The sequence below is a fragment of the Fringilla coelebs genome (genome assembly GCF_963513975.1).
Source record: "Fringilla coelebs genome assembly, chromosome: 2".
NCBI classification, from domain to species: Eukaryota; Metazoa; Chordata; class Aves; order Passeriformes; family Fringillidae; genus Fringilla; species Fringilla coelebs.
The window spans coordinates 76,896,487-76,909,488 of record NC_140029.1 but is presented as its reverse complement, the minus strand read 5'-3'; the positions used below and the strand labels follow the sequence as shown (position 1 = coordinate 76,909,488).

At 42.4% G+C, this 13,002-nt stretch overlaps 1 protein-coding gene across 3 annotated transcripts; it reads left to right on the top strand.

The window, feature by feature from the left end:
* The first annotated feature begins 244 nt into the window (after positions 1 to 244).
* LOC311166799 (inhibitor of apoptosis protein-like) lies at positions 245 to 13,002 on the top strand. 3 transcript variants are annotated; one of them, XM_084226970.1, is made up of 10 exons: positions 245 to 342; positions 2,053 to 2,107; positions 4,291 to 6,366; positions 6,477 to 6,576; positions 7,790 to 7,868; positions 8,428 to 8,476; positions 9,423 to 9,665; positions 10,826 to 11,080; positions 11,236 to 11,277; positions 12,102 to 13,002. In XM_084226970.1, exons 3-10 carry the CDS (start codon positions 5,493 to 5,495, stop codon positions 12,293 to 12,295), a joined length of 1,836 nt encoding a protein of 611 aa, XP_084083096.1. In that variant the 5' UTR covers positions 245 to 342; positions 2,053 to 2,107; positions 4,291 to 5,492; the 3' UTR covers positions 12,296 to 13,002. The 3 variants fall into 3 exon arrangements, with proteins under 3 accessions (XP_084083096.1, XP_084083095.1, XP_084083097.1); XM_084226969.1 differs by lacking the exons at positions 245 to 342; positions 2,053 to 2,107 and adding an exon at positions 2,727 to 2,932; XM_084226971.1 differs by lacking the exons at positions 245 to 342; positions 2,053 to 2,107 and adding an exon at positions 2,776 to 2,826.

Below are 13,002 nucleotides of genomic sequence, written 5' to 3'. Positions count from 1 at the left end.
GTCATGTCCCATGGTGGCATTTGGAAAGCTGAAAAATATGGGCACTACCCAGTGATAACTGGTTTTACTTTTTAATACAGGTTTTACAGGGGGTTTTAGATTTTTGGGAGAGTGGATACAGGAGTCACTAGCAATGGAAAGGCAAATAACAACGTGTGTTTTCTCCACCTCTCCTCTTCATAGATGTTTAGAGGTTTGTTACAGAGGCACCACTAAAGCCTGGCATTTTAATCTTGGGGAAGATGGCAAACTGGAGAATGCATCAGAGAAGGATGACAGCATGGGGAGACTGACATTCAGCAGGACTTTGAGAGAAGCCTTCTGGACTCACAGCAGCATCAGGTACTTCAAGGGCTGGCTGTGCTACTTGGTGTGATAATGCACTCATGCTGCCAGGTCACTCCACCTCCAGAAATTTGCTCTCTCACCTTTGCTACTTCAGTCAACACTACCATGAGGTTTATTTTCATAAACCCTGGTAATGTGGCAGTGGCACTTTTATTAGCACTTTGACCTCTGTGGTTTCCTTTGGTTGGGGACAGCTTTATCTGAACGATGCCTTCTTCCCCTCTCTCCAGAGCTAAGAGTCTGCAAAGCTGAGGGTCTTGTTTCACCCACCCACTCACTGGTTTTCAGGTCAAGACTGTGAACTTGGAAGGGTGCTGCAGCTGGTGAAAGGGCTGGAATAAAGAACAATCCTAGTCATATGCCACAGCATGAGAACCAAAGCCAAAGCCTGAATTTAGCTTGGGTAGGGTTTAAGCACCACTGCTGTCCTCTTACTCTGCCTCTGGGGAGTTACCCTGGCCCCAGGCTGAAGCCAGACACAGAACGCTAATGATAATGCACTGTTCCCAGGACTTTCAGTCCTAAGAAGAACCCTTTAGTTACATTCTTACTTCACGTCCTTTGGTAAAGGACAGTCCATCATTGCAGCTAAGTGGAGGAAGCTCCCTCTTAACTTCTTTCTCTGAAAAGCGAAGGAATTACTGAGAATGGGAGGCTGCTACTATACTGAATGAGGCAAAGCAAGCAGAAAGCACCCGACAGCTCAGGACAGCTGCACCTCTTTTTCTCCTATCACAAGAATTTTAGCCTTTTATTTAGCCTTTAGCTTTTCATTTTATCCCCCTCCCTTCCTCCGTTGTGACATGAGGCTGCCAAGCACAAAGGGAGAACCTGAAACTGCTCCCTCAAGCCTGGGAGGGGAGGAAATAGCAGTTTCTATTGCCAGATTAGCAGGAGGCCAAGGGTACAGAGGGGCAAGGGCAGAGAGTGGCTGGGTGTGGAGCAGCATAAGGGAGGGAGGGAGGGAGGGAGGAGAGTTAAGGAGGAACACTGGGTTAACTACTTTTGGGAGAATGTACAGTAAAACATCAAGAATCTGTTACAATAGATCAGTAAAACTTCATCTGGGGAGTCCTGCTTGAAGCTCTGAAACCGAGGATAATCAGTCAAAGTAAATCTTTAAGCACTTGCAATTAAAGCCCCACATAAACACAGAGCTCAGCTCCTTGTGTGACACTGAACAGTTCCCAATGTCAAACAAAACCACACCTCAGCACTATTCACATAAGCTATTTGATCAGCTGGCTCCATTTTTGAACCTTCTCTTCCCCATCTCAGCAGCTTCTTTAAAACAATGTATCAGGGATCTGACAACCATTTTAATCTTTAAAAATTTTCTTTTTTCTGCAACTCCTGCAAAGCAAATGTTTTTCTGTCTATTGTTATATGATGTTAAGTAGTGTTACAGTAGAAGCTGCGCTGTCCTAGGTGCCACTGCCACCGTTCAAATTTGACAGTAATTGTTATATATGATGTCATCACATATGGCAGGAATTTTGAAAAAGTTTTCGAAAATATATTAATGAGTTTCTTGCAAATTCATCTTACTGGAACTCTGATACAGAGAATTACCCACGAGTGTCATAATGCTGTTACACTTCCTTGTTTTAACTCTTCAGTTCTCAGTTGTGTAAACACCCTGCTACCAATCTGTCATCACAAAACGGGGCTTTTTAAAATCTCTTATCTGCTGTTTGTTCATAGGAAATGCCAGACCATGACTGTGCTGGGACATTTTGAGCTTTTGGTCAGCGTTCTGGTAGGTGCTGTGGAAATTTTTCAGATTTCGATGTGCAGAGATATGGTCTTAAACCCCTCCAGTGGAAATTTATGGTTTTATTTTGTCTTCCTCTTGCTCTTCCCCAGTGCTTTCAAGTGACCAAAGTCTTTCACCGGTCATGTTGTTTCCCCTCTTACAGGCAGCAGAGCTGCCTATATTAGGAAATGCGGCCGAGCCAACTGTGATGTACCGTGGCGTCAGGGAGCACGGGTGAAACCGCGGGGCTTGCGGCGAGCCCGGCCCCGGCCGCCCGCCCGCGGAGCGGCGCTGCGTGTGCGGCCCGGGCCGTGGGAGCGCGCTGCCGGCACCCACGGGCCCGCCTGGCCTGGCACGGCACGGGCTCCGCGGGGACCGGCGCTGCCCCTCCGGCAGCTCCCTTCCCGGCTTCTCGCCAGCCCAAGGCCCCTGGCCTGGAAATCCCCGCTCGGGAAGTGCACTCGGATTTCCCCCGCCCGGGAAGCGAACTCGGGTTTCCCCCGCCTGAGGAAGACGGCCGAGGAAAGTACCCAAGCTCCCGCTGACGAAGGACGCGCCTCCCCCGCAGAGGCGGAGCCCTACTGCCCGGCCCACCGAGCCCGCCCGCCGCCGCACGACTGCGGGCCCGGGGAGAGGGCGGCGCTGTGCCCGCCCCGTCAGGCGTTGCCTGCGCCGGGCGCTCGCTCGCCAGTCCCGGGCGAGCTCCGAGCCGGAGTTTCCCGGTAGGGGCGGTGTCGGCGGGGCTGGCTCCTCTTCCTCCGCGCCCTGCCGGGCGCAGCATATAGGCTGGGCTTTGCTGGGGCCCGCTGCGGGGCCCGTTCGGAGGCCGTGAGTAGGGGGGGCGCTGCGGGTAGGAGCGGGCTGGGGCCCTGCCGGGAGGGCGCGGCTGCCGGGGCGGGGGGGGGGGTGCCTGTGCCCGGTGCCTGTGCCCGGTGCCTGTGCCTGGTCTGGCGTTGTCGGCGGGGGCTGAAGGAGCTGTGGGGCCCCGAGCTGTGGCCCCCGGCGCTGGATGGGAGCGCGGCTGCCCCCTGGAACCCGCTCGGGTAGAGGGGCTGGGGCCCGCGGGAGGAGAGGAGCGGAAAGCGAGGCCCGGGGACCGCGGGGGGACGTGGAGCGTGGGGCTGTCGCTGCCGGGGTTGGGGCCGCGCTCAGGCCCCGCCGTGCGGGTCTGCTGCTCAGGATCTGGTGCCTTAGCGCAGGGGGCTGTGTCTGCAGTGCTGTGTCATCATGACTGAATCTTTCCTGGAAAAACTGTTTGGGAACCGATCGACCAATAGCTACATTAGCTAAATAGCTAATTTTGTATTTATTCATAGCTACATATATACAAACCCTTTGAACTTTGTGTTTGCCCTTCCTTGAATTTTTGGGGAAGTTCAGTTTTGCCGATGTCCTTGCTTCATATGTAATTGCATTTATCTAAATAAGAAAATCTAGTACTCTTTACGTCAGTGTTATAAAACTGTGTCTTCATTGTTTGGGAATCTGCAAGCTTAAAGCAATTTAAATGGATACAACTTCTTTAGTACGGGATCTTACCTTTAGTAATACTGCTTGTGATTAAGTAGCCTGATTTATCCATGTGCCAAAAAATTCTGCTTGTGGGTTAAACAGTTTTGCATATGCGTCAAGAACAGGGAAATGAAGTGTGTGAAATCACTCCGTGTCACAGTGTGTGATGTTGACTCCCTGAAATTTTCTAGCTGACATTAGATAGGCAGAGGAACTTGGGACTGTTCAGCCTGGAGGAAGAGAAGGTTGCATGGAGACCTCATAGCAACCTGCCAGTGTCTGAAGTTCTGCCGGAAAGCCAGAGGGGGACTCTTTGTCAGGAACTGTAGTGAAAGGATAAGCAGTAAGGTACAAACTGAAAGAGAGGAAATTGATGTTAAATATTAGGAAGGAATTCTTTACTGCGAGAATGATGAGACACTGGAACAGGTTGCCCAGAGAGGTTGTGGACACCCTGGCAATGTTCATGGCCAGGTTGGATGTGGCTTTGAGCAGCCTGGTCTACTAGAAGATGTCCGTGCCTGTGGGACTAGATGATCTTTAAGGTCTCTTCCAACCCTTAACATTCTATAATTGCAAAAAGCTTGTGCTGTTTCTGTGTAATTGTTGTTTGCATAGACATTGCATGCACCTCATCATTGTGTATTTTAAAACACTGTTTTTCTTCCTTGCAGGTTTTGCTCTGCCACAAAAATTTGAAGGATTTAAACTAGAGATACTTACCATTTCTTCTTGAGGACAGTCAGTACCGATATGGAGGCGTAGACACCTTCAAAGGGACTTCAGTCTTACCTCTGGGAGGTAGTTCTGTGCAGAAATAAAGAAACTAAGGCATCAAATACTTTTTTTAAATCTGAGAGTTCTGCTTGCTTCTGTATGCCATAAACATGGCATATAGGAAAAACTTAATTCAACAGTATAAAGCATCAGAATGTCTCAACACAAGGCAATTAATTAATGCTAAATTTGATAACTCTGTACTTGTAACTAAGGCACCAGGTTAAAACTGGAGTGCTCTGTTAATTCGGTGCTGACTTGTAGACAAACCTATCCCAGGTTTGTTATTAAAGAGAGTTCATCCTTGTCTGAGACGGTGTCTAGGATTTGTTTCTCTAGTAGCTGAATATTCTATATGTGTAAAGTTGAGTATAAACTAACTTCTTTAGTTTTAAGAACTTGTTAGAACAATATGCAGAACTTGAGAGGTGTTTTTTTTGGAGTTCAGTCGTAGCAAATATACTAAAATCAGTTTAGTACCATCAGTTCAAGGTCTCTATTTTTTGTGTGCCCTTTGAACTTGATAAACCCTTCTTTTCAGCCTCCTAGTGAGATTTTGCAAACTAAAATCTTTGTGTGTTTATAAGCTACATATTTATCAGCTGTCTAGGGTGAAATCTTGTCCTTCAATCACCTAACATATGTTCTGGATAAGAACAATGTTGTTTTAGTTGTCCCCCAGTTTAGTTTCTTTATTACAAAGGATTTTGATAAACCCATTTGTGGTTTTTCCTCTTTTGATCCGACCTCCACGAGCCTGACAAATTGTTAGTGGTCTCCCAGTTATACAGAGCAAGTAAAGCATGTGATGCTTATATGATTCAATGGAAATTGCTTTTCAACATGCTTTCTTTGATTGTTAAAATGGGATGGGGAAGCTTTTGCACTTAAAGCAGTTGCTAAACTAAGGTACAAGAACTTGCCAAATATTTATAGACTGTTAAATCATGAGGTCAGTTCTATTCATATGCACATTTGAAGTTATACTTTAAAGTATTTATTGCTTTTGTACAGGCAGGGGGTTGTTCCAAATTGCCTTTAATGCACACAACTACCTCCCAGAGGAAGACTTGTCCCATTTTTCCCAAAACAGTCCATTATGAACATAGTGGAGGATAGCCCTTTCTTGGCTAGCAGAATGAGGCAGAGTGCTCCGTGTGATGAACTGAAGTATGACCTGTCCTGTGAGCTCTACAGAATGTCAACATTCTCTACTTTCCCCATGAACACACCGGTGTCAGAGCGCAGCCTTGCCCGGGCTGGGTTTTATTACACGGGTGTGCAAGATAAAGTTAAGTGCTTCAGTTGTGGCTTAACACTGGATAACTGGCAGCCAGGAGATAATGCTATGGAAAAACATAAGCAGCTGTATCCTAGCTGCACTTTTGTTCAAAGAATGCTTTCAGTTAACAACGTTGGACTGTCATCTCGTTCTGCCTTTTCACACTCAGCTGCAAACAGTCTCCCACCGTCTCTACATTCCATAGCACTTTCTCCAAGTTTAGAACAGGTTGGATATTTCAGTGGCTCATTCTCCAGTTTTCCTCAAGACCCAGTAACTACTAGGGCAGCTGAAGACCTTCCATTCTTGAGCCCTAAGCTTCATAATCATTCTATGAGGACCGAAGATGCTAGGCTACGCACCTTTCAGTCATGGCCACTGACGTTTCTCTCACCCACTGATCTGGCAAAGGCTGGACTTTATTACCTGGGAACAGCAGACAAAGTTGCTTGTTTTACCTGTGGTGGTCAGCTGTGTAATTGGGAGCCAAAAGATAATGCTGTGTCAGAGCATCGGAGACACTATCCCAACTGCCCTTTTGTGGAAAACCTTATCCGAGACCAGCAAAGTTTCAATGTTTCAAATGTGAGCATGCAAACCCATGAAGCACGTGTTAAAACATTTGTAAATTGGCCGACCAGAATTCCAGTTCAGCCTGAACAGCTTGCAGATGCTGGCTTTTACTATGTAGGTAAGAAACCCAGACTTCTCCAGTTTTATTCATACTGCTATGTCAGCATTTACTTTTAAGTAAGTTGTGTCAAGGTTTGCTTGATATTTTGCCTTATTTTTTTTTTTAAGGTCGCAATGATGATGTGAAGTGTTTTTGCTGTGATGGTGGGTTAAGGTGCTGGGAATCTGGAGATGATCCATGGATTGAGCATGCAAAGTGGTTTCCAAGGTAACTTGCAAAATCTTTATCATAATTTGTTCATACTCCTAAATGTTTAAATTTTGGCAGATATGTGCTGCACTTAATAGTTTTGTTTAACTTTATTTGATGTATAGAATCACTCCTTTCGTTTGGATGTATGTATTGCATGTATGTGTAAAAGCTGTGAAGTGTGTAGGTGGGTGTAATTAAAACATTTCTTCATTAACCATGTCATATAATGCTTTCCCCTTCATTATTAAAAACTGTCTGCATCCCCAGATTACTAACAGAAAGTGAGGCTGCATTGTTAATGAGCACTTTTCTCTGTAAGAGAAGCAGTCAGTAAGCTGATTGAGGGGTGCAAGGGCTGCTGAGAAACAAAGTAGAAGGAGTGTTTAATTCATGGGTTCTGGTTTTGTGCCCATGCTGAATGCTCTTGAACCAGTTTTTCTGCTTGCGTGGTTTCGTTTCCTATGTGTGGAAGGGCTTGTGAAGAAGGTTTCAGTGGCTCTTTAGTATGTCTCTACTGGAAAAAGGACAGAAATAACTTTTCAATGTCACCTATAATTAAATGGCAATTTCATACCTAATTGCTATCTATGCCTGTGGAAATCAGCACCTTCATTACAGAAATAGCTGCACTTAATTTCAGGAAAGCTAATAATAGTTCTTCTCATTGTAGATCTCTAGCTAGGCTTTCATGGGCAATTTATCAGCTACTGCTGGACTATATGATGTATGTAGGGCTTAGTGTCACTTGTTTTTTACTGTGTTAAGCCTGCCAGTAAATGTGCATAAGAGATAAACCTGTGTTAGTGAAGTAGATCTGGCTTTGATAATGGTGTTATATATTGTTAAATTCTTTCTTTTGAATGATTTGAGTAGGAGATAACAATGGTGAGATGCAAGATAGAAACAGTTTATCACTGCACTTTGTAGTGATTCTGGGACAGTATCACTTCTCATGACATGCCATTTTGATCACAAGTGGAAGCAGAATGTAAAGCTGCTGCATTTATTTACATAGGCCTACTGACAGCTGAATGTCATGGAAAAACTTTATCTAAGTGTCACTGGACACTAGGCTGCACCAAGCTTCCAATTAAGAGTATTCTTTCTCTTCTAAAGGAAGAGAAATGTATTTAACTTACACTGGGTTTAAACTTTTTCGTTCTTCTATGGATTTTTTTCCTTTGGCAGGTACAAAGTATGATTTGATACACTTTTGTTAATGTTTCAGGTGTGAGTATCTGCTTCGTGTAAAAGGAAGAGAGTTTGTAGATCAAATTCAGGCCAGATTCCCCCATCTCCTTGAACAGGTAAACTTTTACTGTCCTGTAGCTTTGGTTTTCCTTTGTTGAACAGTGCTATGTTCTTTCCTTGAGTTCATTCTTCTGCCTTATTTCTGTGTATGTTTCTCCTGGGTTTCTAACATCATTAATGCTCTTCATGAGCACATAAAAGAAGCTAGTGCTGAACCATGGCTAGTCTTGGGCTGGTAGAGTTTAACCTCTACAGATTACTTATGGAGAGTCCCATGAGGCAGTGAGCTCTTTTGTGTTAGCAGAGGAAAATTCTGATTATACACTGAATAGTGCAGATCAGTAATTATTATTTCAGAAATCAGGCTTGGACAACGTGAATTGTTTCTATTCGTAATTCTTATGGCAAGAGTAACCAGACTCTTCATAGAAGTGATCAGCACTAGCTTTGTGTTGATTATACAGTTGCACAGAATTTGCAGACTTGTGTAACTGCAGGTGAAATGTTTAATGGGTAGGAAGCTTAGCAGGATTAGTGATGAACAATATGTTAGAAAGGTACATAGTGGGAAGAGCAGTACTTCAATACTAACATAGTTCTCTTGTGTTCTCTCAGCTCCTGTCAACCTCTGATCCGCCTGTAGATGAAAACCTTGATCCTCCAAGTATGTATATTAAAGCATGTTTTTAAACTCCCTCAGCATTTTGCAAACATAATGATTGCTAAGTGAGTTAGCTTTGGATAGGCAATTCTTAGATTTGTTTCCTAAAAGTTTAATAATTTTGATGTGTTGACAAGCTCCAAGGAAACACCTCTAAGAGATCTTGGTTTTCATTTTCCTTATTTTCATACTAGCAGCTCATATTGAAATTTTTGGATTTGCACACTTGGTTGATGTTTTTTCTTCGTTTCAGGGTTGGGTTAAGCAAAGCAAGTGTTGAGCTTGGTGAGACAGTTGCTAGAGAATGTCCTGGCTATGCAGTTATGCAATTCCATCTCTAAGCATGTTACTAGGTAATTGCTCTGAGCTGAGCAGCAGCAGTTAAGGAAGAAGGTCGGACAAGCTGATACAGTGACGTCTTTCTAGGCTGGACTCTAGTTATGGTGGAAAAACCCACTCACCCTCTGGGGGTTTATGCTGTCCTAGTCCCTGCTGACTGAGGACAATGACTCAGAATACCATGTGTCTGGTGTTTACTAAATTGAATGCAAATTACTGATCAAGAGTTGGAATAGAGCAATTGTTTTTACCATAAACTCTGACTTCCCACCCCTGGCACACCCCCAGGCCATTTTTCAAGGCTGAAGTTAGAAATAACTAAGTATAAAAAAAGCTGCTAGGACACAATGGAATTCTCAGTGGTTTCTCTGGATTAACATAGGTTTTAACAAAGGCCTGACATGGATTGATGTTTATCTTGGATTCAATCCATGACTGAGTCACTGGCTCCCATTTTTAAAACTACTTAAAAAAAAAATTGTTCTTAAACACTTGAAACTTTTTACTGCTCAGTGTTCATGTGTGTAGGTAATGTTGATGTGTCTGACTTCTGGGGTTGTATGGTATTTTATTCTTTATATTATACATGAGGATTTTCCTTTTTGATTAGTTATTCGTTTTGAACCTGGAGAGAGCCATTCAGAAGATGCAATCATGATGAACACGCCTGTGGTTAAAGCTGCCTTGGAGATGGGGTTCAGTAGAAGGCTAATTAAGCAAACAGTGCAAAGTAAAATCTTGGCCACTGGAGAAAACTACAAGACTGTTAATGATCTTGTGTCTGATCTGCTCACGGCTGAAGATGAGAAGATTGAAGAAGAGAAAGAAAAGCAGTTGGAGGAAGTGGCATCAGGTGGGCATCAGGCATAAATAAAAGTGAAATCTGAAGCAGTTAGTAATATGCATAGTTTTTATACTTGTTTTTATGCACTAAGTGATTTAATTTAATTGCTGCTAGGATCACCGTCTCTAAAAGCATTGGTCAGGATGTCTGTATGGAACCAGCAGTCTGAGAATTATTTCATTCCCTTTTGGGAGAATGGTTACATAGCAGAGGCCAAGGGTTCAGAATCATCTCTTCTTTCCAAGGCCATTTTTATTTTCATTTGTGTGCCTTTATACTGCTGTTAATGAAACACTTGGTACACTACTACTTTTTATAGAAATTTGCCTGCTCTTTAAGCTGCTTCAATCAGTAAGCCACCATATCCACCTCTTAGAGAAGGCCATAAACTTCTACAAATTCAGTTTCTGTAAGATAGCCAAAGATCTGCTTTTCTGTCTGACTCAGCCCACGTGTGTCAGCGATTTGTTTATTTCATGTGTCTTTAACATTTCCTGTTGCTTCAATGCCATGTAAGTTTTGAAGCCTGAAGAAATCGTTCTGATTTTGAGTCTGTGAAGCATAGTGAAACTTCTCAAATATAAATGTAATTAAGGATGTTTCTTTCCTAGTTGTATTTCTCTCAACAAAACATAGATGGATTCAGCATTATAATCCTACTGGAAATTTTCCTGTTCTTGTTTGTGGTAGAGGATTAAAATAGTCTCCAGAGTCTGGTTGTGCTGTTCTTCTGGTTTTCTTGTATGTAATTGTGTTGGACACTTCATAGAAGAGCTTTCTTCTTTTACAGCCTAGCGCTGGCAAAATTAACCTCTGGCATGTTGATGCATTTAGCATTGGTATTAGTTTTTTCTTTGCAATCGTCCAGAGAGTGTTACTCTCACTAATATGGAGTTAGACAAGATCCTCTCTGATCATTTTACCTAGAGATGGGAGCAGGAGGTTTCCTTGCTGAACAGGCTGTGGCTCAGAAGCTGCTTGTATGTGGTTTCCTTAAGTCTGTTTATTATGTGAATACCACTAAAACTTGGTGAGTGTTTTATTCATGATGTGTAATAAGCAAACATTGCAAATAGAGTTTAAAGAATGTATCAATTACTGTTAAACAGAAGTGCAGCTTGGAGTAGTGTATTCCTAATTCTTTTACCTAATTCCCCCTTATGTTCCAGATGATTTGTACTTGATCCAGAAGAATCGAATGGCTTTATTCCAGCGTTTAACATGTGTACTCCCAATCCTCAGCAGTTTACTATCGGCTAAAGTGATAACAGAACTTGAGCATGATGTTATTAAGCAGAAGACTCAGATACCATTGCAGGCAAGGGAACTGATAGATACGATTTTAGTGAAAGGAAATGAAGCAGCCAGCATCTTCAGGAACTGTCTACGAGATTGTGACCCTGTGCTCTACAAGGATCTATTTGGTATGTCTCTCTGGTCTCCTTTTGTTTTTAAAGGATATCCTTTTATAAAAGTCTTACCAGTGCTCTCATAATAGTCCAAGGAAAAAGAAACAAACAGATGCTGTTTGGACATAGATTAGTTAAATGATAAGGATTTTTTTTTTCTTTTATTCTAGTGGAGAAGACCATCAAGTATGTTCCCACAGAAGATGTTTCAGGTACCTTAAATTCTACCTTCTTACCTTAAAGACTGTTGTAGAACAAACAGCTAACATGAAAAAGAAAATTTCTTTGGTTAAGAAAAAGGTTTGGTGCTTTACCCTCTCTCTTATTCTGCTTTAGTGTTATAGACTGAAAAAGTTAACCAAAAGTTAAGTGCATGTGCATACTTGCAAGTCTATCAGCTCTAAGCTGTATCCTGTGCCTTGCTCATGCTTTTGCACATGACAGGATGTAGAGCTTTCTGGAGCTCAAAAATTCAAGAAGCACATGCTGGACTTGATCCTGGTACAAGCATTCAGGCATTTGGTAAAGACTGGAGAATGAATAGTTGGTCAGCATTTCAGAACAGGTATCATCTCTGCTTTTCCAAAGTGGGTATAGGTGTCCTGAGATCTAGCTTGACCAACAGGTGTGTAGATAAAAACTTGTCAGACATGAGATTGAGTTTGCTTTGGTCCTGCAGTTCAATCTGTTAATAAACTGCAGAAAAGTATACAAGCCTGGATATAGCCCACTTCCACCAGTAAGGCTGTGTTTGTGTTTCTGATATCCAACCAAGAAAAGCAGAACATTTGCTAAAATGCAAACACTGGTTGGCCTCCAACCCCTGGGCTGTTCATCAACTCACAAAACTGGAAAGTACAGACTAGTTCCTTGCATGCCACTTTCTGAGCTCTGAAAAATGCTCACTGCCATCTATATTTAGTCAATACAGGTAGAAAAATAAAAGGTGAAAAGGGGCATGGCTACACTCTAAATAAATTCATTTTGATCTATTCATATATATTCAGGCTGACAAAAATTTAACTATTTTTTCCAGGTTTACCTATGGAAGAACAATTAAGAAGATTGCAAGAGGAAAGAACATGTAAAGTTTGCATGGACAAAGAAGTTTCTATTGTTTTTATTCCATGTGGTCACTTAGTGGTGTGCAAAGAATGTGCTCCATCCCTTAGGAAATGCCCTATTTGCAGGGGGACAATAAAAGGTACAGTCCGGACATTTCTTTCATAAAGAGGGAAATGTGCAAAATGTCTTTGTTCTGCCGTCCTCCAGCTGCTAAAGCTTAACACAGCAGTATCTTAAGAATAGAAGATTGTGGTACAGAAGAGGATTAATCAACTACCTAACAAAGTTTTATGATAGTGAAGTGTATCCTCATTATGATGTGTGTATGATTATGTATAGAAGGCCTTCACTGCCAAAGATTCTCTGTTCATAAAACTAACTCAATATTAGGGTGAGGTTTTTGTGGCATTCCTTTCTGAGTAGGGAAAGTAGGTTCACTAGCGTCACTTTTATTCAAAGAAGTTTTTGGTTAAGTTCCTAAAATGGAGCTTGGCATAACTCTTCTTATGAGTTTCCTCCATGTGTATGTGAGGAAATATACTAAAATTGCTGTTATTAATAGTTAATGTTAATTAACTTCAGCTACTTCTGGTTTAGTTTTCTTCTTGACTTAAGGAGAAAATAGGCTACCTGTTGCAGGAGCAGCAGGACTTCTAAACTTTTTTCATGTCTTGATACTTGTATAGTAATGTATATTACGAATAGTTTTTATGAAGACTGAATTAAAATATTTCTACTTCTCAAACTTGGGCTTGTTTACTCTGTTGCCATTGTTAACTTTTCTCTGTAGACTGCAGTGATCAGAATGCTGTCTTTTCCTGAGAAAAGTTTGGGGTTGTTTGCCTGTAAAAATACAATAAAACTTCATTCTA

Bases quoted from the DNA above. Each gene is read 5' to 3' on its own strand.
- LOC311166799 (XM_084226970.1), top strand. From the start codon at position 5,493: ATGAACATAGTGGAGGATAGCCCTTTCTTGGCTAGCAGAATGAGGCAG. The intron at 8,477-9,422 runs GTATGTATATTA...CTTTTTGATTAG, and splicing joins TGAAAACCTTGATCCTCCAA to TTATTCGTTTTGAACCTGGA. The intron at 11,278-12,101 runs GTACCTTAAATT...TATTTTTTCCAG, and splicing joins TCCCACAGAAGATGTTTCAG to GTTTACCTATGGAAGAACAA.